General features: G+C 38.6%; 1 protein-coding gene and 1 non-coding gene across 2 annotated transcripts; one reads left to right on the plus strand and one right to left on the minus strand.

Annotated features, from left to right (window-relative positions):
- Positions 1-2,464: 2,464 nt before the first annotated feature.
- On the minus strand, positions 2,465-2,583 carry LOC112847589 (5S ribosomal RNA). The gene has a single exon (XR_003221228.1). It is a non-coding gene; the product is annotated as a 5S ribosomal RNA (ribosomal RNA).
- A 737-nt stretch (positions 2,584-3,320) lies between these two features.
- On the plus strand, positions 3,321-25,154 carry sf3b3 (splicing factor 3b, subunit 3). Its single transcript, XM_003439448.5, has 27 exons — positions 3,321-3,478; positions 4,027-4,154; positions 4,509-4,664; positions 4,960-5,130; positions 6,316-6,488; positions 6,690-6,831; positions 7,213-7,325; positions 7,598-7,735; positions 8,244-8,347; positions 8,427-8,592; positions 8,734-8,829; positions 9,206-9,278; positions 9,646-9,797; positions 10,723-10,878; positions 11,626-11,781; positions 13,235-13,378; positions 13,677-13,799; positions 14,014-14,168; positions 14,414-14,588; positions 15,050-15,255; positions 15,813-15,969; positions 17,600-17,725; positions 20,437-20,649; positions 20,793-20,891; positions 23,413-23,556; positions 23,702-23,806; positions 23,921-25,154. The coding sequence occupies exons 2-27, from the start codon at positions 4,085-4,087 to the stop codon at positions 24,059-24,061; spliced, it is 3,654 nt and encodes a 1,217-aa protein (XP_003439496.1). The 5' UTR covers positions 3,321-3,478; positions 4,027-4,084; the 3' UTR covers positions 24,062-25,154.
- Positions 25,155-26,335: the final 1,181 nt, after the last annotated feature.

The raw sequence follows: 26,335 nt of genomic DNA on the forward strand, positions 1-26,335 counted from the left end.
TAACAAAGTATTTGTAATTTGTTACTTCCCAACCCATTGTCTCGAAAGTACCATTTAACAATATAAACCTCTAGGCTACACTCCCACACAACAACAAAAATCAGTATCCTAATGAGGTCACACGTGTAATGTTTATCTTTAGGTACACAAAGCAAGGGTGATCCCCAGCACAAAGACACTTTAAAGTGATTGGCACAGTGATTTTACTTCAGAAACATGAAGAGGTAGAAAGGAAGCAGCAGTTTTCCACTTTACTACTCTCTCTTGTCCTTTTGTGCAATAAAAAAAGTAATTTCAATATCCAGGCTGTATACTGCGCTACCATTTTCCTCCCCTGGTGCATGACCTGAAATCAGCTGGTTGTAGCTGAAATGCAAGTGGAACCGATAAGCAGGTGTCTTTATTAAATGTTTTTGTTACTACAAAGTCAAAATTTTATGATGGTTTCAGTATTTTAATCATTGCAAGCCCTGCATGTTTTCTGGAAGAAGAAATGACGATATCATTAATTAGATTATACGACATCCGAATCAGATTTTAGAGGAAGAGTTCACACCAAAACGAAATGTTTGCACTTTCCTATGTCCTATAATGTTATGGCTTCATTCTAAGACATCTGCTAAGGAAATGCCAGAAATGCCTGCCAATAAAACTGAAAAAAAAAGATTAAAATGTTAGTTTCTTCATGGCTCATAAAGCAGCAAAAATCAAAAAATTGAAAAACATCTGGAAAAACTGAGAAGCAATATCTATTTGCAGAAATGATAAACTGGTGACTTAACACTTAAGGGCTGGGGGTTGGGTGGGGTGCTCCATAACTGTTTTTGTCATGTAATTGGATTGCACTTTGTCAGGCCTCTACCCTAAGACCTGACCAACTTGGGTGTCCCACCTGAAGGCTAAGCTTCCGCTGATCTAGCTTTTAGGGTCACTGAGGCACGCAAACCCCCTGACCACGTTAAGGTGGTAATCTCTCAGGGGGAAAACAGAAAAACAAAACAACAAAAAATAAAATAAAATATTGCTAATCCGATTCTAACAACTCAAAACATGACATTTACCTTAACCGGATGGCCTATATAATAAATATATTCGAACCCAACAATAGTACGTCACACTACTGCCAATATCAACAAAACCAAAAAGGGTAAGCCAAGACATAAAAATAGACAATTCACAAAGTCTTGAAAAATAAAACTGAAAAATAGAAATAAAGAATAAAAATCCTCAATCCACTCTATAACAACAGTCTCCTGCTTCTCTTTCCAAAAATTCTTACAGATTCATCCATATCCAAGTTATATGTTATGGACTTCTCATGGGCCAAATTTCTCTTTCCTTTATGTAACAAAAGTAAATAAGCTTTACTAAAATCGCTGTAATTACATCAGTATATGAAACGAGGTAACTGTTGAGTGCAGAGTTGAAAGCTGGTCTGACAGACACAGGTGCGTCTGTGCAGCAGACTATGGAACGCCAGGACTGCCATAATGAATAATTAAATACACCATTAAATAATTAATTAAATGTGGCAATAATTAATTAAAATTGGAAATAATTAATTAAATAAATATTTACGACATATTTAATTAAATAATTATTGACACATTTAATTAATTATTTAAAGGTGTATTTAATTAATTCATTATGGCAGTCCTGGCGTTCCATAGCAGACAGGCTCACAGTGGGATTGAGAAATAAACACTTCTCTACCAGACTGAAACTGTGAGAAGAACAATGGCCTAGTCCCCCACTGACTGTACAAATATAAACTTATTTTTTAGTTGTTAATTATCGAGTTCTTGTGCATAAAAACATGTGGAAGTCTGTGAAAGTGCACCTTGTGTAGGAGTCGCAAGGAAAACCTGTACTAGAGAATGAGCTAAAGCAGCTCAACTTAGTTTCAGTATGGAAGCGCAGAGCTGCCACCCAGGCAAAAGAAAAATAGAAGTATATCACGTTATAACGTGAAAAGTTTATTGTTCTAACAAGATACTTTTCATGTTTGTACAATATACTTTTCACGTTTGAACAACATAATATCACGTTATTGCAATATATATAATTATCACGTTCGTACAATATAATATTTATATTGTACGAACGTGATAATTATATTGTACGAACGTGATAATTATATTGTACGAACGTGATAATTATATTGTACGAACGTGATAATTATATATATTGTAATAACGTGATATTATGTTGTTCAAACGTGAAAAGTATATTGTACAAACATGATAGTATATTGTACAAATATGAAAAGTATCTTGTTAGAACAATAAACTTTTCACGTTATAACGTGATACACTTCTATTTTTCTTTTGCCTGGGTGGCAGCTCTACGCTTCCGTAGTTTCAGTGTTTAAACTGTCATTTATATTTTTTCAAAGCAAAGCCCAATGCTGTCGCCACTGAGTGAGCATCAGCGCCCTCTGCAGTTTGTGTGTAGAAGTCAAAAAAGCTTACAGCACCTGGTATTCCCAGGCGGTCTCCCATCCAAGTACTGACCAGGCCCGACCCTGCTTAGCTTCCGAGATCAGACGAGATCGGGCGTGTTCAGGGTGGTATGGCCGTAAGCGAGAGAAATAGCACATAAAAGGCCTTTTATAGGTGGCAAGTGTCACCCAGTTTAATATACATTATTGCGTTTTACAGCGAAAACATGCAAACCTTCGTTATTAACTGCAGCTTCAACATTGAGGTACAAAAATGCTTTTCCCGCAGTAACATCTCAATAATAACACTTGTTAGTTTATTACAGCACCGTGTTAAAGTGACAGAGAGCACACGGTGTGTTAGGACGATTTGTAACGTCAACTAATGCCTTCTTATGAAGGTACGTCTGTGTATATCAGTGATCATTATATAACTAACCTAACAAACTCCTTTTGCCTTGTTTGCTTTTCCCATTATCTCTGCCTACCTTGGTGCTGCTGGACCCCGCATTTCTCTGACGTCCCTCACATGGGCCACCCCATTTTAAAAATCTTGCAAAATTTTTCTTAACAGCTTTGTAATTAAGTTAAATGTAACTTAATATCAAGGATACAAACATCATTGTTTATTTTCTACTTTTTGCCTTTCTTTTCTGGTGTGCAACAAGCATACAGGTTATTTATTGTTTTTGACTAAATAGTAGAAGACGTAGAGTGCTATCATGATAAAGCGTGCAGAAGAAAGGGGCAATAAATGTAGTGGGAAACTATTTTACAGATATTGTTTTTCTTATGGCGCCCATTCGCGATAATTCCGTTAATCTTGAGGTCTTTGTCGTCATCTGCTGTGCACAATACAGTACTACAGTCTCGCATTTCCGTCAGGCACTGTGTGGGCCAGCTCTTGCGACGGCGTTTTGGCTGGCGAAGGACCCACCAACGGCGGTTCAGCGTCGGCTTCTCAGGGTTTCAAGGAAATAGTTTTCGTAAATGAAACTTTATCCATCTGAAATCAGAGTCATCTTACTAAGCACACCGGTAAATATTATATCTTGCAGATCTGCATCTTTTCCGCAATTAAACGGACGTTTAATGTGTGTGAAGTTTGCACTAGCTAAAGTAATATAGCAAGAAAAAAAAAGGGGGGGAAGCGTTAATCAGAAGTGGCGCTTTGTATGAATGGGCCATGTTCTCAGACTCTTGGATTGATGTAAACGATCTTTTTAAGTAGTTTAAATTCGTGTTAAAGGAATGCGTGACCCCTATTGCACGGTTTAAAAGCACAGAGGGTAGTACATAAATGTCCGGGGAACGTTAATTTTCTCACAGCTAATGTTGAGCTAACGTTAGCGGCGCCGTAGGTTTTGTGTCCAGCAAACACTACACCGCTCCACCAACTTTTCATAGCAATATTGTGATGAGTGCAGTCGCTATGTATTGCTCCACAGTCCACTACAGCTGACCTCAGTTTGAAGATCCCTCATTTGTCACCAGTGCGACCGCGTAGCTTATTGTGACTTTGTCCAGTGGTCTCAAACTTCTTGATTCCTTACTGTAAATACACTTTTGGTTTTCTTTGTTTACAGTTCTGAGCCGGGTTAAGCGCTCTTTCAGCTTCCTCTGAATAAGATTTGAGTGGAAGCCATGTTTCTCTACAACATCACCCTGCAGCGTGCCACTGGCATCACCCATGCCATCCATGGAAACTTCTCAGGTGAATTTACGCCAGATGTCACTGCTTTATGTCTGGTTAGGTCATGGTTAATTTATCAAAGCTTGGTAACCCTCCTTTATTGTCAAAGAAGCCTTTAACTGCAATCTCTATGAGAATTAGCAAGCACATTTAATTGTTTTATTTAAGTATCTTTTCTTGTGTTTGTATAGTCATTAGATTTTATCCTATCATGGTGTTTCACTCATTATGTTGATGGAGATAATGTAAAGCGTAGTTTTCTCATGGTTAAAAAATACATAAAAGACATGTCACATAATGCTTTTTTAAAAGCAGGATTTAGGGAAAACCAACAAAAATATCTACGTGATATGTCTGATTTGTCTGTTTTGGTAGGAACCAAGATGCAGGAGATTGTTGTTTCCAGAGGAAAGATCCTGGAATTATTACGACCAGATGCCAACACAGGAAAGGTGCACACTCTTCTCACAGTAGAAGTGTTTGGCATCATCAGATCCCTGATGGCCTTCAGACTCACTGGAGGAACCAAAGGTACAGAAATTACATCATATGCACTCACATGCATGTGTTTGTAACTCTAAACATGCATTGCACAGATTAAATGGCATGTATTAATAATTTTCTCTTAAGTGGTTTTTATTAAATTTTTTGTCTGACACTGATGTATTGTTCGTAGTTGCTTTCTTTTTTTATTCATTTACAATTAGGAGGGGAAGTTGGCCTCCATTGGCTTTCATTACCTAAGCTTTAATTACATGATAGTATCATAATTAATCTAATGTTGACATGCAGGTTTAGTTTCTAAGTGATATTTATGTATTTTTAGATTACATTGTTGTGGGGAGTGACAGTGGTCGTATCGTCATCCTGGAGTATCATCCATCAAAAAATATGTTTGAGAAGATCCACCAGGAAACATTTGGGAAGAGCGGTTGCCGGCGTATTGTTCCTGGACAGTTTCTTGCCGTTGACCCAAAAGGCAGAGCTGTAATGATAGGTGAGAATTTTATGAAGTATGCATGAAATCAGCATTTGACCAGTATGAGGAGTCCATCCTATCAGACAGAACACAGATGTTTGTGCTCTGTTTAGTTTTATTGTGCTATTTTCCTTCTCTCGTAAGATGAGCACCCTTTATTTGACAAAGATGAACAAGAGCTAACTTTATCATACACACTGCTAGGATTTTATGTGTAATCTACTGTGGTGTGTTTAGCGTTGGATGTAATCACCACGAAAAAGCCCATTCAGTGCCAGGAAAAACCCTTGCATTACAAACCAACACTGAAAACTATGTACTCCAAAAGAGTCCATCAGTTAAGACTGATGTGTTTTAAAGGTATTTATTATAATGTATGTTTTTTGTTTTTTTTAGGGTTATATAGTGTGCGTGAATCTGCAGCTTTGAAACTGCATGAAGCTCTTTGCAGCAAGACTTTATACAACCTGGCCTGTAGTGATTTTTAAATAACTTAATATATAAATATATAAATAACTTATTTAATTTATTTGTTGTTAAGTAGGCTGCGTTTAATTTGAATCCTTTGAGTCCTACTTGCATTTGAGCAAAGTGGGCCTGGATAGCTTTATAACATCTATGTTTCTAAGTAGGCCTAAACATACTAACAGATGCCTCTCTTTTTTTTCTCCCCCAATTCAAAATTGTTCCATTTGGTAATAAATTACTTTTATGATTTGACAAATGCAACAAAACATGACATTTTTAACGAAACTGCAAAGTTGATAGGTTTTATAATATGTTTTGTGGCTCCATACAGTTATTTATTTATTCATTTATTTATTTATTGGCAAAGACAAAGGTTGTCAGCCTATTAGATGATAATTTGGTTTATAGGCTGATGATTATTTTTCTTATATTTGGGCCTTGGTGTGTTAGTATAATGTCAATGGTGTAAATATTGCTATAATTGACTTAACCCCAAGAGCTTTACAGGTGCTTAATATAATAAACCAGCATCAAATGCTATAAATTTGGTAGTTCTACATCAGATAATTTTACCTTTGACAGAAGTGCTTTGTGGAACAATTACGATGTTAAATAATGTGTGCTGAATTATTGTTGTTTGAATCCTGAAGAAAATTTATATATACACATATAAATAGTTGTATTAAAACCAGTTAAATGAAGCACTTTAATGTGTTTTGTCATTTATCTGACTAGGAGCGATAGAGAAACAGAAGCTGGTGTATATTCTGAACAGAGATGCTGCTGCAAGACTGACCATCTCCTCTCCACTGGAAGCCCATAAAGCAAACACACTGGTCTACCACGTGGTTGGAGTCGATGTTGGGTTTGAAAATCCCATGTTTGCCTGCTTAGAGATGGACTATGAGGTAAGGACACAAAGCACAAATGCGCAGGGCTGCTGAATTTCACATACACTGAACTGTTGTTGTGTGATGAGTTTTTCATGTCTCTTCTCTGACTGTCACTGGAGAAAGATTTAATTTCTCTGACCTCAGCATGACTTTAATTGAAAGTACAGTCATTTTTGTTTGTTTACCAGAATAATCATGTGTGTCTAATGTCTACAGGAAGCTGACAACGACCCAACAGGAGAAGCTGCTGCCAACACACAACAGACGCTCACCTTTTACGAGCTGGATCTCGGCCTGAACCATGTGGTCCGCAAGTACAGCGAGGCATTGGAAGAACATGGAAATTTCCTCATAACTGGTGAGCATTTGAGTAGTGTTGGTCATATATAAAGCAAACAACAGTAGTGCTATTCATCAGGTAGGGAGTAGTTGAAATATCAACATTTTTGCAGTTTGATTTGCTTTCAGAAGAGAATATTTGCAGCAAGGCTACAAAGAATTGTTACATCACTGTATTGTAGATGTGATGAGTTTGTCATGTCTCTTCTCTGAGAAACACTGGAGAAAGATTCAACCTCTCTGATCTCTACAAAAGTTTACCAACACAATAACACAGCACCATTAAAGGAAAGCATTGTGTTATAAAATAGAGATTACTGTGCTTTTTTGAAATTCTTACTCCTTCATCATTATGTTTTTTTAAAAACGACAACCCTTCTAAATGCTTCTCTGTCTCTAGTTCCTGGTGGTTCTGATGGGCCCAGTGGGGTTTTAATCTGCTCTGAAAACTACATCACGTACAAGAATTTTGGAGACCAGCCTGACATTCGCTGTCCCATTCCACGACGTAGAGTGAGTCCTTCTTATAGGAATGCACATTAAAAAGCAAATATTTATAGTACAGGATTTCCTGTGCAGATTTTAAGTGTGTTTTGATCCATCATAACATCAGTACACGTCATGAGACTTTACCTGATTTTAAGCTGTGAGTTACTAAGTAGATTTTAAACATTTTTTTTTCTCTGTTCATGTGGAATTTTGGTTGTTTTGCAAGTCCCACATTGTTCTCTGCATGAACATCTATTTTCATCCTCCCTCACATTCTCTTCTGCTCCACCCCACAGAACGACCTGGATGACCCAGAGCGTGGCATGATATTTGTGTGCTCAGCTACCCACAAGACCAAGTCCATGTTCTTTTTTCTGGCCCAGACTGAGCAGGGAGACATCTTTAAGGTTACTCTAGAAACTGATGAAGAAATGGTAAGGATGGATGGAAACTAGACATTTTTAACAAATTTATTTAACGGGACTAATTATGGTCACTTCCAGCTTCATTTTTTTTCTTTTTTAGAATCACAGTTGCTTGATTAACAAACACTAGATAAACATGTTGTATTTATCTTTTCCTGCCAAGTTTATGTAATTGCTCAGTTTATCCAATGTCTGAAAATAGGCTTTTTACTCGATTTGTTTTTCATGACTCATGTTATTAAAAGCTCACTTTCAATCTGATTAGCTCCCCCAGCTTTTTCAAAAAGAGCCAAATGCTTATAAACTCACTTTTTTGCCTTTATAGGGAAATCTATAGCTCGTTGACATTTGCTTAGCAAGAAAGTAGCAAACGCAAATACTCTTGTTCTCAGCAGGGATTACTTTTAAATTCTTCATTAACATTTCTTAAATTTTTGTCATTATTGGTTTTCTATTTATGCTCATTATAATACATATTCCCGTAATAAAAAAAAAAGATGCTTGTTTTGTCTCTTAGGTCACAGAAATTAGGCTGAAGTACTTTGACACAATTCCCGTTGCAACAGCGATGTGCGTCCTGAAGACTGGCTTCCTCTTTGTGGCTTCAGAGTTTGGAAACCAGTAGGTTGCAAACAGAACCTCAAGTGTTTCTTTTTGTATCTCTCAGTCTTTGATTAACCTCTATTTCTCTTTCCCTTAGTTACCTTTACCAGATTGCCCACTTGGGTGATGATGATGATGAGCCCGAGTTCTCATCGGCAATGCCGCTGGAAGAGGGAGACACCTTCTTCTTTCAGCCACGGCCACTTAAAAATCTTGTGCTGGTTGATGAACAGGAGAACCTGTCACCAATCATGTCCTGTCAGGTGAGTGTCTTGTCAGATGAACATGGGGACTAATCTAATTGCCTGAACTTGTTGCGGTGTGAGACAGAAAGATTTTTCTTCTTAAATCTTAAACCAGAACATTTCTGGTTCATTGACTACTCTCTTCCTAATTTCTTCCAGATTGCGGATTTGGCCAATGAGGACACACCTCAGCTTTATGTAGCATGTGGACGAGGACCCCGGTCCACTCTAAGGGTCCTTCGGCACGGACTGGAGGTACACACACTTTTTTTCTAACATAATTAGAGAAAGCCCACACATGTACTTTACTGGCTGTGAAATTGATGAGTTTTTTCATGTCTCTTCTCTGAACAAATACTGAAGAGTCTTTTACTATCTCTGATTCCAGCAAATGCACAAAGCCTTCTTTTCATATCACAGTTTGAACGACTATTAGCTTGGTGTCACATTTTTCCCAGCCTTTGAGTTACGCTCACAATGTTGGCTGTACCCTGTTAATGTCTTACTTCCATTACTGTGAAGATGAGCTTCTAAAAATGGTTTGTTGTGTTTGTCTTTGTAATGATGATAAACTTTCAATTTTCTTTTTCTTGTTCCCCCCCGTCTGTTCCCCTCTCTCCGCCTCTGTCAGGTTTCAGAGATGGCTGTGTCTGAACTGCCCGGTAACCCCAATGCTGTGTGGACTGTACGCAGACATGTAGAAGGTAAGGATGTGTGTGGCTAATCAAGGTTATAAAACAAGCTGAAAGTAAGAAAAGTCTGTGAAACATATTCCTATTATGTTAATGTACAACACTGGTTAGCTGTTTAGTATAAGATGTTAGGGAGCCACTCACCACTAGCTGGAGCAGCTGCCCTGACAGACATCCCTCTGTGATGTGACAGCCACATGAAGCAGTGTGGCGCTGCAGTACATGCTGGAGATGAACAGTTCTTTGCTGACTCTATCAAAGTAAACTAACATATAACCACCTATGGAAGCAGTGTGTAACCAAAATTTTGTGTGTTCAATGCCATTAGTAATTTTGGGGGGTTTTTTCTGATCATTACTGTGTTTACTCTGTTTCTTAGATGAGTTCGATGCCTACATTATTGTGTCTTTCGTCAATGCCACTCTGGTTCTGTCCATCGGTGAGACTGTAGAAGAAGTGACAGATTCTGGTTTTCTGGGAACAACACCCACTCTCTCCTGCTCACTCCTGGGTGAAGATGCGCTTGTACAGGTGTGTAAACGTACCTCATCTGCACATCACCTTTGGGTGTTTTCATCACTGTGCTGTTTAGTCCATTTAAGTCAAACTGTGGTTTATTTTCTTACATGGTGGGGTTCGTTTGTTGAGATGTTAGAACAGGTGATATCTGCCAAGCTCAGAGTGAACTTCAGAGCAGTTTGTTTATTGTGTGAACGTGATTCAACTTTGAGCTGACCACCTGATCAGGTGCACATTACAAGTTTGAGCTAAACACCTTCCCATAGCCACAAATGCTTTGCATTCTGGGATGTGGCAGGGTATCATAGATGTGCAAAGGTCAGTACAGGCTTGCAACCAGCTGTGAAATGAATATAAATTGTCCATGTTCTCAAATAGTCCAGAACACAGCACTTCCTGTATTTTGTATTCGTGTTGCTCCTGGTCCAAACACATGATCTGGCCAATAACTTCAATGAACATTCTCAAGTGGTTTGTAATGACGCATTCTGGTTCGCTCTGTGTGAGGAGAAACCAGACCATGGGTAAAAGCTACAAGTGTAAGAATAAAGAGTAGTGAACTATAAGTGTAAAAACACCCTTAGACATTGCAAATAAATTTCAAAGTAATGCAGATGCACATGAGCAACTTTGATAATTGTATTTTATCACAATTCCAATAATTTCTAAAAAACTAAAGAAAAACCTTTCTTTGCATCAAAGGAAGCATTTCAAAATTTGAAAATTTGTTTAGTTTTTGTTCAGTAAATGATGTACATTTTAAAGGTTATGCTATCAGTTTCTTTTTGTGTGTTAAGCACAAATAATTAATACAGTTCATGCATTAATTTGTCTAATTACACAAAGATGGCCATTTATTCATCATCAACCCAATCTAGTACTTTGTCTTTTCTCTCCATCTTACTTCTGTGGCTCTTTCACTCCCTCCTCCATACAGGTTTACCCAGATGGTATCCGTCACATCCGAGCAGACAAGCGTGTGAACGAGTGGAAAACTCCTGGTAAAAAAACTATTGTCCGCTGTGCTGTGAACCAGCGGCAAGTAGTCATCGCTCTCACTGGTGGGGAGCTGGTCTACTTTGAGATGGACCCGGTAAGGAAATAGATTATTTTTGTGTTATCCGATGATCCTCTTGTGCCCCTCTGACATTCTGTTCAGCCTCAATAATTTTTTTTTTTTTTTTAAATGTTTTTTTCTTTTGGCCTATAGTTCCATTATCTTTACTATGTGAAATAGATCACCTGTTTCTGCTCCACTCTGCACTGTCTTCCCTACACACAGTGAAGTGTTTCATTGACAAGGTTACAGTTACACTGCGTACTAATTAAAAATCAATACAATAGACAGAAATACTGCCATCAATCCTCAGGAATATTGTCCATCGGCAGAATCCTTGTTTCCACTTTCATGCTGTTTAACAAGTATTAGTTATGCTTTGTAGTAAATGGTTTGCACAAAAATATTGCGTTGAGCTTTATGTAGACTATGTGAAGGCCCAGTGCTCTGGCATTTTTAACAGATCTTTAACATTTCATTTAACATTTGTTTCCCCCCCAAACTTATCTTTTTGTTTTGGTTGATCAGTCAAATGATTTGACGGGCTTATTCAGCACTTCATTTTATAAAAGGCAATTTCACAAATGACTGCACAGTTAAATTGCCTTATCATTAGCTTCACTTAATTTATTTTCCTGCAGAATTTCTAATGACTTAATTCTAACAGTAATGTTGAATATCTCAGGTTCCATTTTGAATAGAGGAAGATGACTGAACTGAGGTGACTGAAAATCTGTTTATTAATCCTGCTGCTTTCTTTGTTTCACTTTTGATTTTTTTCAGTCTGGCCAGCTGAATGAGTACACAGAGAGGAAAGAGATGTCTGCAGATGTGGTTTGTATGAGCCTGGCCAACGTTCCTCCTGGTGAGCAACGCTCCCGATTCCTGGCTGTTGGGCTGGCTGACAACACTGTTCGCATCATCTCCCTGGATCCTTCGGTATGAGCATGACACAGAGATTATCAGTGAGATACTTTCTGTTTAGAATTGGAGGTGTTGCTTGGAAATTGAGTTTCTTTGCCAATGCTTTCTGCTGGTTTATCTGCTGGCATGTGATTGAGCCCGTGACAGCTTGTATCCCAACAAGATGTCAGGTACTTTAGTTTTGGGTATGTCTTTGCCAACATCTTTGATGTTTGTTCCTATAGAGGTTTATTTTTGGTCCTAGTAACATTTGACTGTTCAGTTTATTGTTGATTGACAGCACAGTATATTTTCAGGCTCTGAGGGGACAGACATGCAAATTTTGACACTTGTGTTCACTTTTGAAAGTTAGTTTCCATTATCTGCTGCACTACAGAAATTCATTTGCCAGTCATCCTCACAGTGTGTGGAGTCAGTGTGTACTCTCTCTCTCACACACACACACACACGCACATCCCCTTTCAGGCTAAAAATGAGGGCGTCATGTTGCTTCTAGTTTCTTAATTTATTGCCCTTGCAGTGGTAATGGGTATTTTCAACTGTTGAAACGTTTTTCTCATATTCATAAACCAAACTGTGCTGCTCAGCCAAATTTGCACATTGTCACTGTACTCTCAGGTCTTTCCCATTGTGCAGAATGAGTAACAGAATTTAGCTTGTGTTTAGCATCCAAGTTTGAAGGAATCCATGGTTAACCACTTAAGAATTCCTGGTAAACTTATAAATGTAAAAATGACTGGAAATATACTTCAGCTAGATTTTTAATTATAGGATTTCCCTGAAGGCTTGGGAGCATCTGAGAAAAATATTAATTTAATGTCAACAATTTCAGCAGCCTTCTGCAGAACCTGCTGAAAGTAAATAATCCCAAAACACAGAGATGTTTTAGCTGATTAACTTCTACAGAACTTAGATTAGACCGTGATGCTCCATGTGCAAGAAATACAGTGCCTCCAAAAGTTCCTACTATCCAGGAAAGGTTCCTGTGGTGGGAACTTGATTAATGATTGGCATAAATCCCTTTAAGGCTAAATTAATCTTAGTTTCTTATTAAGTCAGTACAAAGTAATGTTGTCTTGTTTAGGTAACAATTACATCCTTCCCTTAGGGAAAACTTGAAAGTTGTCTGACCACTTTTACTGCCTCCAGTAACCTTGAAATATTCATTGCACATTAACTGGAGATTTCTGCTTCCCTGTTTAAAATGTGTAAGCCAGAAAATAATGCTTTGGGTATTCAGTAATGTTTTTTTTTTCCAAAAAGGTCTGGATTAAAAGACCTCGTCTGCCTTAACTATTTTAATAGAAGTGTACATTTTAAAAACTTTCAAAACGATTACAGGATAAGAATCTCTTTTGTTTACGTGCATGTTTAAACAATTGAATGGTGCTGTTACACAAAAACTTAATGTTCGGATTCCTTTGCATGTTGGTATTTTTCTGACCCCCTGAATCTTTACCATGTTTAGGACTGCCTGCAGCCACTGAGTATGCAGGCCCTACCAGCCCAGCCAGAGAGTCTGTGTATCGTGGAGATGGGAGGGGTGGAGAAACAGGATGAACTTGGAGACAAAGGAACCATAGGCTTCCTCTACCTTAATATTGGGCTTCAGGTATTTTTTCACATTTAAATATCTCAGGTTTCATGTTGAAGTTAAGGAATTTTTACTTTTAAATCACAAGTCTGTAAAACCAAATGCAATACAGGGATTGTGTACAGGCATGAGTTCAGATCGATCTTGCACCTAAAATCCAAACTGATAATGTTTTTCATACTTGATCAATTAGCAGTAAGGGAGCATAGTCCAGAGCAAAGATTGTCACAATTGTCATGTTATGTCATTTATGTTGCTATACATTTCAACTTGTGTAGATGTTTTCTGCTAATGTGTTTTTGCTCCTCTTTCTCAGAACGGTGTGCTTCTCAGGACTGTCTTGGACCCAGTGACTGGAGACTTGTCAGATACCAGAACACGCTACCTGGGATCACGGCCTGTTAAACTGTTCAGAGTCAGAATGCAAGGACAGGAAGCTGTATGTAACTCCAACGCTTACTCAGAATCAGTTCATAAATATAAATATGTGCATTTACAAAAAATAATATTATTTGTTTTGTCAGTTTTTATGCTCGTGATCATATTAAGTCAGAAATATTTGTGTCAAACCTTAAGTTTTAAAAAGACATTTGTCTTTTTCATCACTGATTATAAATTTATTGATTAATTGATGTCTTTTCTCTTGCTGACAGGTGCTTGCAATGTCCAGTCGCTCCTGGCTCAGCTACTCTTACCAGTCTCGTTTCCATCTGACTCCTCTGTCATATGAGACTCTGGAGTACGCCTCTGGTTTTGCCTCCGAGCAATGTCCAGAAGGCATAGTGGCCATCTCTACCAATACGCTAAGGTATGGATGTACTTAGAGCATTTTTTTTTTAATAAAACATAGGCATCACTGTTTGTGTAATGGAGTTTAACTGTTTTCCAAATCCAAAGTGAAGAAATCCAGCATCTGTTATGTATCATCACAATTTAAATAACTCCAAATGTCTTATGTTCAAAGTGTTTATAAATCAGCATAAAGAAAAGTTTATTGAAGGGCGAAAACAAATATTTTTATATAATTCTCACCTGTGCTTGTGTGCCTGGTAGAATCTTGGCTTTAGAAAAACTTGGAGCCGTCTTCAACCAAGTGGCCTTCCCGCTTCAGTACACTCCCAGGAAATTTGTAATCCACCCAGAGACCAACAACCTCATTTTGATTGAGACTGACCACAACGCCTACACTGAGGCCACCAAAGCTCAGAGAAAGCAACAGATGGCTGAGGTATGAATATATCGTTGTGACCCAACTAGTGGTGTTACCATCTGTCTGCGGTTACTCTCAGTAATAAATTTATTAAGGGCAGGAAGTCGACATGTTGGTTATGAACAAGGGAGAACAGAAATTTGTTCCTGTGTGAGTTATTTTTCCAGGTTAGAGCCTAAAAAAGTAGGTTTATTAAATTATATGGATTTAGGGATTTTTCCTGACATCCTTTCATGTTTTCACATTTTTCTCACTGATAAACCTGACACTAGAAATAATGAGAAGTAGAATTTGGTAGTTTAACAGCTTTTGTCCCTGGTGATAATTATATTATGAATTGATAATCTTTGTGACGGCAGACATTCCCATCACAGTTCCTAGTCTAGAATATCATTTTCTTATGGCTGGTTTTATTCAAATAACAGTTGCCAACATGTCATAAACAACAGAAAATCACATCACTTCTTTTGACACTGTAGGAGATGGTAGAAGCTGCAGGTGAGGATGAAAGAGAACTGGCTGCTGAGATGGCTGCTGCGTTCCTCAACGAAAATCTCCCAGAAGCCATCTTTGGTTCGCCCAAAGCCGGAGCAGGACAGTGGGCCTCACTAGTGCGGCTGGTTAATCCCATACAAGGTTCAACACTGGATCAAGTGCAGCTGGAACAGAACGAAGCTGCGTTCAGGTGAGTAGTACTCATGATGGGTGGGTTGGGTTTAAGTGAGGTTAAACAGTCTGACCCTGGGCTGTTTCTCATTTATTATGCCTTTCTCTTTGATGGACAGTGAGCCTCCCAAATTCCAAGCCCTTCATTAATACTCAGTGTTGTTTCTTAATCAGCAGTTGACATAGTGAAAATAGTTTGGGCTGCCATTGTAAAGGTTCTTCGGTTTCTTTCACCTGGTGATAAATTAACCTTTTTCAAAACGACACTTTGTGTTGGTTTGTATCAACACCTACTGAAAACAGGCACAGTATTTTTTTAATGCAGCAAAATGTTTATCAAGGTTTAATTCCATACTATGGGCATCATTTAAAGGTAATAAAATTTGTGATTTTGGAAGGCAGGCTACTGGATCCATCAAAAGCATCACTTTCCGATATAAAACAGTATTTTTGGCCATGTTTCGAAGGTTATAGCTAATATTTTGTGTTAATATATTTCTAAATGATTAGCATGACTAATCTAAACTAGCAATATAGTATATAGGTGGGTCTGATGTTGTACTTGCTGTTTTTCAGTGTGGCCGCTTGTCGATTCACCAACACGGGTGACGATTGGTACGTTCTGGTCGGTGTTGCCAGAGACATGATTCTCAACCCAAGGTCAGTGGGTGGCGGCTTCATCTACACATATCGACTGGTCAGTGGAGGGGAGAAGCTGGAGTTTGTGCACAAGGTGGGTTTCAGTGACATTAGGGGTTCATTTTATTAAGCTTGTTTCTCCTTGAATATTTATTAGGCTGAAGATGATTTACATAAATTCACTCTCATCTTTTGCTGTTTATACTGGGGAGTACTGATGTAAACGGCATAAAAGTGCTTGTCTGTCATATTTGGCTTTAGTTTGATTCATAAAGCAAATCAACATTTCATTCTATAGGCTCTGCAACAATTTAATGCTTAGGTCCTGTGCTTTGTTTTTTGGCCTTCTGGTGCAGCTGCACATGTGCAAGTTTTAAAAGATTTCTGCTGTCAACAGTACTCAGAGCAAGTCGGCTGGAGAGCACGTTCAGAACTTGTAGATCTTGTAGCGAGTGCAGCTCTACAATGAAAGGCCTAGTAAATAAAAATAATTCACAGCCCAAGGGAGTTTGAAGAAAATAGCTAGTGTGACAGGCAGCTTACAGATGTCAGACAGATGTATATACGGTTTCTTTGGGAGATGTCGGCTTTTATCACCTTTGTGCTTACCCAGGGACTGTGTGCAGGCCATGATTTGAGACAGATGTTAAGACGAGGACTGGGCTCGAGGAAAGTCTATTCAGAATGCATGAAGCAAGACAGACTGATACAATATTTTGATGATGGGATGAAACAGCTGTTGCTGTCCCTGTTGTCATAGACTTGCCGGGCAATTCCCCAAGAAACTCCACCAGGGTGGAGACAATCAGGGTGAATCAGCCCACATACGTTTGTTACCTGATGTGGATTAACAGGGGAAATGACTCATGAGTGTTGTGTTTCGCAGTGGTGTCAGGAATTTCCCGACCACTTAACCAGATCTGATATTTTAGATGATTCTATCTGGTCACAACTCACTTTTTTCCCTGTTTGTTATATAACCAGAGATATCCGAGTATGCACAATAAGATGACACGTTTCTGAGTACAAACCACTGTCCACTGTCATCTGTATGATGGTTTAAATATCTGTGCATTTGCATAAAGCACGCAGCTTTCATCTCGAAAGCGGACAGCTCTCGTCATGACAGCATCTTGGATGTAGGCAGACACACTTTTCTGTGATGGCTGTTTCATTGGGTGTATGTTCCAGCAGGGCAGTAAACCAAAAATATCTACCAAACTGTGACGGTCCCGCTGAAGGCCACGGAGAAAGCAGAGCGCCGGGTTGAAAGGTTTTTCCTGTCCAGGATGTCTAACCTCATAACACACTCTTAGTCACTCTCCAGAGGGGAAATTTGGATTCTCAAGTTGCGTTTTAGTTGTAATTAGGGCATATCTGAGACAGGGAAAGTATTGACGATGTCTGACTCATGACTGGTGTAATCTTATTTGAGAAATATAATTTACCAAAATACTTTCTTAATGTTTCAGCAGGTAAAGAGTTTGTGTTTATCCGGTTGTTCAGAAGTGCTTTGTAAGCACATCATTAAAAAATGAACATGTTAAAAATAAACAGCTGGGATCTGTAGTAAATCTAAAACCACAGGCAGAATTCACAGTAGCTGTTTTACAATCTGTTATGATGACTAAAACTGTGTTTAGTGACACTTTCTTTAGTCTTCTTTAAAAAGCTGTGTCTGTTTCAATCTTTATCTGAACCCAGATTGTTTTGTTTATTGCTAGACCCCAGTAGAGGACGTGCCTTTGGCAATCGCACCATTCCAGGGACGAGCCCTAGTTGGAGTGGGAAAACTGCTTAGAATCTACGACCTGGGGAAAAAGAAGCTGCTGCGCAAGTGTGAGAACAAGGTAAGACAAGGACGTCTGGACACAAACATCTATACACCCTATATAAAAGCATGTTGGAGTGGTTCACATTAGTAGTATAAAGCAAACGTTGAAATTAAATTTGTTTTTACCTTTACTCCCGTTTTGTCCCTCTGTGCAGAATTTCTCTCTTCCACTTGTGAATCCCACTTTCTATCAAAGGTTCTTTATAGCGATGATGAATATAGTTGATGATCTGAAAATATAGACGATGAAGAATTAGTCTTTAAAGATTTACTAAAAGAAGCCAACTTTGACCTGACTCATGATCAATGAGCTGATGATCATGATCAGCAGAAGCATCCCGATCCGCCTGTATAACAGGTTTGCATCATAAAATTATTAATTTCAGAATAAGAAACAAAAAGTGTCATCATGAACAATAAATAAATAAAATCCAGTTCACTTTTTACTGGACACATCTGATGATAGCTTTCACCAGACTGGCATGGTTTAAGCAGATATTACAGCTTTCACAAAGCTAGCTAGCATAAGAAACATCAGAAGATATTGATATTCTATTTGCACATGTGCTGTGTAACCAGCACAACAGGTGCTCAGTACAGTGACACAGAAAAACCGAATCACAATACAAGACATTCGTACTGCTGACTTTCACAATAGTTACACTGCTAAATGATAGTCAATAATCTCAATTGCAGACCTGCATCTTTATTAATTAATATTGTTAAGATATCTGTATCTTAACAATAACAATAATCTGTATGCGGACAGCTTTATCTTTTTTTTGCACTCTTGGTTTTCCTTCCTGTGAAAAGAAAAGAAAAGGTTTTATCTAATGGTGCATGACCGATTTGTTCCAGATTAGCCATTAGGGACTTTTTCAAAGTTTATCTTAATTAACCAAAGCAAAACTGCACAGTTTTGTAAGAAGCAGCGGTGCCTTTGTATAAAGAACAAACCACCTGAAGGGTATTTTCAATGCAGCAAAGTAATTGTTGTAAACAAGGTCAAGACTGAGTGTGAGGGTGTCTAGTTTTTGTTTGCAGACACTTTGTGTTTAGGTTTTAGAGGTTTGAAGCACCTGTTGTGCTGTAGAGCAAATTTTTTCATGAGTGTATGTGATGCATCACACTTTTGCATAAACATTTTTCCCAGAATGTTTTGGTGGAAATTAACAGCCTACATTGAAACTTGTCTGTGTAACAGGATATAAAAATAGTGTGGTCTGTTTTGAAACACGTAAGATTTGGACGTGTTTAAGGGGGAAAAACATTGCACTCCTTATGTTTGTGGGGCTTTAACAGTCACACACAACAACTTTACTTTAACCTCCTAAGACCCGAACTTTTCCATGGCATGCATTTTTAATTTCTCTTTGATATTTGGGCTGATTGGGACCTGATGAATGTAAAAACAAAGAATTACCAGATATTTTTTTTAACCTAACTTTTGTTTCTAAGAAAAATGAGAGCCACATATGAGGATATTCATTTAAAATTTCGATAGAAAAGTAGCAGTATAATGTCCTCGTAAGTGGATATCAGGCCCTTGTACAGCAAAATTGAGTATTTTGGTCTAAATAACCCAAAATGTGATGTCCACATATGTGGACGCCAGGTCCTAGGAGGTTAAAGCGTAAACTAGGGCTGTGCGATATGACCAAAATCTCATATCCCGATATTAAGACATCTATCGTCGATATAACGATATAAATTACAAAAATGTAACATTTCCTGTAAATTCTGTGAATCTCGGGCATCTCGACTTGCGTGAAGTGTTTCCAGCTGGGCGTCGTGTACCTGGAGTCGAGTGTTTTAACTGATGCATGGAACTATACATTTTTAGACGTAAGTTGTAACGGCAGCCGTTTTCTTTGTGAGTATTTATTACACAGCGTGCTGCGGAGAAAAGTCTGTTCTAACGTTTGAGTCTAAGGTTTATTTTTTAGCACCTGGCGGCTCTTTTTTGCTTCTCATCCGTTAATACTCTGCATCTTTCACGTGACTTGTTTTATTTTGAAAAACCTCAACAGGATCTTGAGCTTTATTGTGAAAGGTTTATGTGGAAAATAAACAAGCGGACACGCCGTGGTTTTACCGTCGTTGTTGCTAACGAAAACGCATAAAAAACAAGCGCTTGTCCGTCCGTAGTGTGGTTATATTAAATATAAGAGAAAGAGAGAACTTTAAGAAATTAATATAGCCACTACAGTGACCATCAAAATGATGAAAAAATATTGCCGTAAACAGTTTATTTTGCGACACCACGAAACAAACGATAGCGTAAAATGAAACGATAGACGTTTTTCTATCGTCATCCGATATATATCGTTATATCGAACAGCCCTAGCGTAAACTGTAAAGAGCACATGTTGTACCTAATTAATGAACAGCTGATGTGCAGCAGTGTTGCTGCCTGAGTGTTGTTGCAGATAAGATGCATGTAGCTGACAGTTGAGTTAAAACCATACAGTACAGTGCATAAACACATGTGCATTGTATAGCACCTCTGGATTATACTTTTAACAATTGTTTCCAGTCTATTTAGTCCCTCCCTTAGTGGTTACATCCTGTGGTGTGTAACTTGATCGGTTTGAATGAGTGTGAGCACTGAAGTCATTTTTCGCAGCGCTGCACATGACACCACTTGCGGAACATGTCCAGATTGCATTATTTTCCTTTAAAACACTTGACTGAGTGTACCTCACTGCTCTCCTTAACTCTTTGTAGCACGTTCCCAACCTGGTGACTGGCATCCACACCATTGGCCAGCGTGTCATCGTGTCTGATGTCCAGGAGAGTCTGTTCTGGGTTCGTTACAGACGTAACGAGAACCAGCTCATCATCTTCGCCGATGACACATATCCCCGCTGGGTGACGACGGCCTGTCTGCTCGATTATGACACCATGGCTGCTGCTGACAAGTTTGGGAACATCAGCATCGTAAGTAAAGGGCGAGAAGTGTTTGGGGGTGTGTATTGTATTTTTGTGATTGAATAAAACCAGAAAACATCAAGACCATCAGCCCTAAACAAAATTTTCTGTGATGAAGTAACATCTCCATGTTTTGTCCTTGGTTTGCTTAGGTGCGTCTCCCCCCTAACACCAGTGATGATGTGGATGAAGACCCCACAGGCAACAAGGCTCTATGGGACAGGGGCCTCCTCAATGGAGCATCACAGAAGGTACACATATGCTTCACCTTTTCACGTTTCTGGAACTTTAACAGTGTGTCTGAGCAGATGAAGCATAGACTCAATAAAGAGAAGTGAGTGAATTAAAAAGGATATTGTCTCTCTGGATGCCAACAGATAATAAATAAAAGTGAGGTTAAAGAGGTTTAAGGGAAAGACGTGGGTCTTCGATGAGTTTGTGTAAACAACAAGGGATGGGGAAGTTCTTAATGGTAAACCATTCCATACTTTCGGACCAATGACTGTAAAACTTGGTTTCAAGTCTGTGCGTGGGATGGAGAGCAATGGTTGGTAAGCAAATCTGAGGAATCTGGAGGTGGAATGGAGGGTAAGCAGTTCAGAAATGTGATGTCGTGCCAGTGCCTCACAGTGCTTTAGAAACAAATAAATGAGTCTTGACAGCTGTTGTTGCCCCGGAGCAGAGGTCTTCAGCTTGACCTCAAAGTGAAAGAACAATTTAGACTTAACATGCATTGTCTATTCAGACCTGCTTCAGGCTTGTGCATCGGGTTAATGCTTCAAATTTTAAAAAAGCTTAGAGTTACTTTAACATTTAAACAATTGTTCATCATTTTCTGTGACTGAGCAATATAGGCCACAAATGATATCTCAATATATTTTTTTTAAAAAAGGGGTATAAGCCAGTATTTTATAAGGTAACAAGAAGTGAGATTATTAAAATATTAATAGTAAAATATACAGTAAGTCATATAGAAAAGGGTGTAGCAGGAGCTTCTGCATTTTGAAGAAAATATCAAAGCACCTTTACTTTCCTGATGTTTAAAATAATAGGACCGGTTCAGATGAGATGTTAAAGGCCGTGTATGTAAAACATGTATGTTTTAACATTAAGTAAATGTAAAGTACTTTGAAACTTCATTCACTGTTGGGCCTGTGCTGTTTTGCTCTCTTTTAAAGCAAATCTGAACTGCAAAAAGAGAAACTGTGAAAACTGCTGCAAACACAACCCTTAGCAAAGTATTTTGATGCAATGGATACTGTCTAATTCTACATCTTTTGAGAATATGTTGATATGTTTTTAAAAAAATTACCTTCCCATATATGTTTAGAAATTAGTGTAGATGTTAAATGTGGTATTTTAACATCTGTTGCAAAGTACAAAGATTTTTATCATGCAAGTAGCAAGTGTACATTTTTATGAGGCAAAGCAGAAAACTGTGGCTTTAGGTGGGATAACTGAGGCAGACCTCTGCTACATCGCATGCATCCAATGCTGAAATCTGGCCCGGTGTACTAATCTGCCTCCCTGGCCACTCCGACCTCCGCAGACACACCACCATCAACCACAAGTTTAACCTACTCTCAAATGCAACATAAGCCGCGCACACACAGGAGAAACACACTGGAGAAACACACCGGATCACTCATCCCACATTTTAAATCCTGGTCAGAAACTGTTTAGGTAGCACATAGACTGGGAAAGTCCCTCCAGTGTAGTCATTATGAGCTGGTCCCAGTTGCCATTGTGACACAGTGTGTGCTATTTCTGCTTGTGCATGCTGCACGCATAGATTCATTTGAGTTTGGAAATGTACCGTATCTATATATAGACATGGGTGTGGATGTCTTGACTTGTCTTTATGCAAAATGATGTCTGTCTATGCGTCTGTCCAGCCGGCAAGTCATGTGGCTCGGCCAAAATGCTGCCATACATGATATATGTCATACAAAGTAGAGGCTTTTCTGCTCTGTGCACTCAGAGGTTTTTCCTACAAGGCTCATTCACCCAATCACGCAGATTCATATAAGCAATATTTTATATACCTAAGTATTTTATAACAGTTGCACACTCTAACATCTTGCTTAAGGATGACATGCACTCGAATAGGCAGGGAATCGATCCATTGACCTTCCCTTTGATAGATGACTCGCTCTGTCCGGTGCCTGGTGAATGACTATTCAAAAAAATTTGTCAAATTGACCTCACATCCATTGTGCATGTGTAGATTTTTGTAATCCAGTGTACGGTTGGGGCTGCAATGGTCAAACACTTTATATGAGAAATTTTCAGGTGAAATAAACTGTTACGGGTTCAAGTAAGGGGAAGCGGTTGTCTTCTTTGCACATCTTTCTGACTTATTTGTGGAGTACAGAGGTCATTTCAACTCCTTGTCCCTCCTTAGTCCCAGATGTGGTCTAATTACCCTAATATTGAGGTTTTATTACTACACAATGCTGCCTCGGTATTCACAGTACCTTCTGATTATCATCATCATTATTGGCTTGGTGGTTTCTGGACGGTTATCAGATTAAACCATCAGGACCAATTTCATCCAAGTGGAGGATGAAAGTATTTCTTATTTTGACTCTGAAAAAATGCAGACTCAAGCAGTTAATGTGTTTTATGTGCACATGCAGCTGTCAAAACATCCACTCTTCAGAGCTAAAATGGCCTCAGGTGACATATCTGATCTGACATATGATCAGATTTTTTATGTCTTAACTTAGTTTCTGGGTATTTTTTCATTCCCTTTTCTCTCCCTCTCTCCAGGCTGAGATAATAATGAACTACCATGTAGGAGAGACGGTGTTATCTCTGCAGAAGACTACTCTGATTCCCGGTGGTTCAGAGTCCCTGGTCTACACCACACTGTCTGGAGGCATCGGCATACTAGTCCCATTCACTTCACATGAGGTAAAACGCTAAGATCTCATTTATGTGAACACACATGCACACGTCACATGATCCTAAAGTAGTATTGTGTTGCTCAAATGGTCTCCTGATTTCTCTTCCTTCTCTTTTTAAAACCTCCCCCTGATTTCTTTATTTCATCCGACAGGATCATGACTTCTTCCAGCACTTAGAGATGCATATGCGCTCAGAGTTTCCCCCTCTTTGTGGCAGGGACCATCTCAGCTTTAGATCCTACTACTTCCCAGTCAAGGTTGGGATTGTTTTTACACATCTGTCTTATTTTTATAATATAGTTTCAACTGCGGAACATGTTTGAAAATATATATTTGAGGATAACAAAAACAAATTCCGTCATTTTCTCCAGAATGTGATTGATGGAGATCTGTGCGAGCAGTTTAACAGCATGGACCCTCACAAGCAAAAAAGTGTGGCAGAGGAGCTGGACAGAACCCCACCTGAAGTCTCTAAGAAGCTGGAGGACATTCGCACTCGCTACGCTTTCTAATCTCACACACGGACATTTTGCACAACATACATGAATTTTACCAATGCATACATTTCAGGACCCACAGATCGGTGCTTTTTCCAGCTGCAAGTCATCTTTAGTGATTCAGAATGAGGGTATTATGTGGTTTACTGTGAGCAGACACCAGCTTACATGGAAACCTACAAGAAGCCACTCTGCCTTGTAAGTGTCTCACGTTGACCACCCGTGACGCAAGTACCTGCTTTCAAGTGTGTGAGCATTTAGCTGCTGCGTGAACAGGAATGACACATACTTTTTCACGGGTCAGTTACTGAGAATTTGTCAGGTTTTTGTCACCTCCACTCTACAGAAACCATGCATGCAGCACCACAAAGACACGTTACATGGAAACATGACAAAGCTGTTCTTTCTCTAAACATTGAGCAGTAGCTTTGGTGTCTCTCACACTTATATCTGTGCGAGCAGAATTTGGCACAGCTGTATGAGAGTTCACACGCTTGATTGCTTTTTCTGTTCACAAAGAGATCACACTTAAAAAGTGTCAGTCATCCTGTAAGAAAATGATTGTTTTATTTAAAGAGTTTTTGCATTACCCCAGGTAGGAAAGGCTAGTTGGTGTCTAATGTACACAAAGCTGTCTCTGAAATATTTCTTTTTTGTGTATCCTCCAGCTTTGACCCCAGGAAACTGGGTTTTTTTTATAATGATATAATTTTAATTTGTGCTAATTGGAACAATTTGTTTTGACACATACATACCATTGTCCCAGATGGTATAAAATTTCCCAGCCCTAAACCCTTCCTGTCTTTGTGATGTCATGTTGGCCCCGGGCTCATTAAAAAGCATATTGCTTACTCACACCTGGGAGCCTAACAAAAGCTGACCCCTAACAGAGTGTAAGCTGCAGCCTGCAGTCCAACAAGTGCCGCCGTTCTGTGGAGTTGGTGGAAAAATACTGAAGGTTTGCACTGGGTGTTGTTCTTGTCAGTCCAGTAAATTCCCAACCTCAGCCACAGACATAGCAATCCACAGTAGTCACTGAATTTAAGGGGGTTGTGGGACAGGTCAGTGGTCTGTTTTTGTAAATAAAGTTGTTTTTGTTCTTTATAATGCCAAGTGTGTATCATTTTATTTTATTCTTTTCACCTTAGTGTGTTTGGAGAGCATCAGTTGGACAAAGGATGTGTGACTATAAATCTTTGTCATCATCAACACATTGGAGGCCCGATATTAAGAGTAGTCATGACTGCATATACGCACAGCTGTAGTTGATGAAGATGAGTCAGAGCTCATCGCTGTGCCGATCAGCTGACGGCTTCTGTAAATGTGTGTTTAGTACAGACTCAACAAGGTGAAGCTGCTCAACTTCAAGGTGAGGAGAAAAGATTGAGATGTTGCAGCAGTTTAAGTCAATCAAGTCCAGTTATGATGCATTTAGACTGACTTGATGACAAACCTAAAGAATTCTAGTTTTCAAAAATAAATGTATATTTTTTGGCACTTTGGATTTTTTATTTCAAAGTCAAATTTATTTATTTTATTTATATATTTTTTCCATATTACAATAAAGTCTCCTTTGCTAATTCTGCTTAGACTGAGAAAAACGTTTAGTTTAATGTACAATTGTAAAAACCTAGCTTGGTTTGGACTCGTCCCTTCTTGACATGGATAAATCCGGCACTCAGGCGATCAGTTAAAAGACTTAGTTGTTGCAATGCAGAATAGCTACTAACCACCACATGATTTTCCAAGCAGTTGATTATTTTAGAAAACTTGATGTTTTAGTAATTAGACATGAACCCTTTATTCATTCCCTTCCCTGTCATAAATAGTTCCAACATAAAATTCTGCAGCAAGAAAGTAAATAACTACAATATATGCAGTTAGTGCCATATATTTTTGGATTCTGATAAATTTTTATAGTTTTGACTATTTTACAACACCACAGTGGAATTCAAATAAAACAATGAAATGCGACCTGCAGACTTTAAGATTTAATTAAACCAGTTTAGCATCCTGAGAATTATAGCTAGTTTTATACATAGAGGCTCAAAACTAATTGGGCATGTACTATTGGCTCATTATCTTAAAGATATAGAGTTAAATCAAGTGTTGAACATTTGGTGGTTTTGCACCAGAACTCTCAACACAAGATCCAAGATATTGCAACTAAAAGATCTTCCTGTACTGTAGTGATTAAAACACTGGTGTCATCAATAGTCCTGACTCCTCAAACATGGTTCTTTATTCTCTGTAGAGGTTTCCGTCAAGGTAAAAATGCAAATAAGGCTG

This window comes from Oreochromis niloticus, linkage group LG7, assembly GCF_001858045.2.
Source record: "Oreochromis niloticus isolate F11D_XX linkage group LG7, O_niloticus_UMD_NMBU, whole genome shotgun sequence".
Taxonomy (NCBI): domain Eukaryota; kingdom Metazoa; phylum Chordata; class Actinopteri; order Cichliformes; family Cichlidae; genus Oreochromis; species Oreochromis niloticus.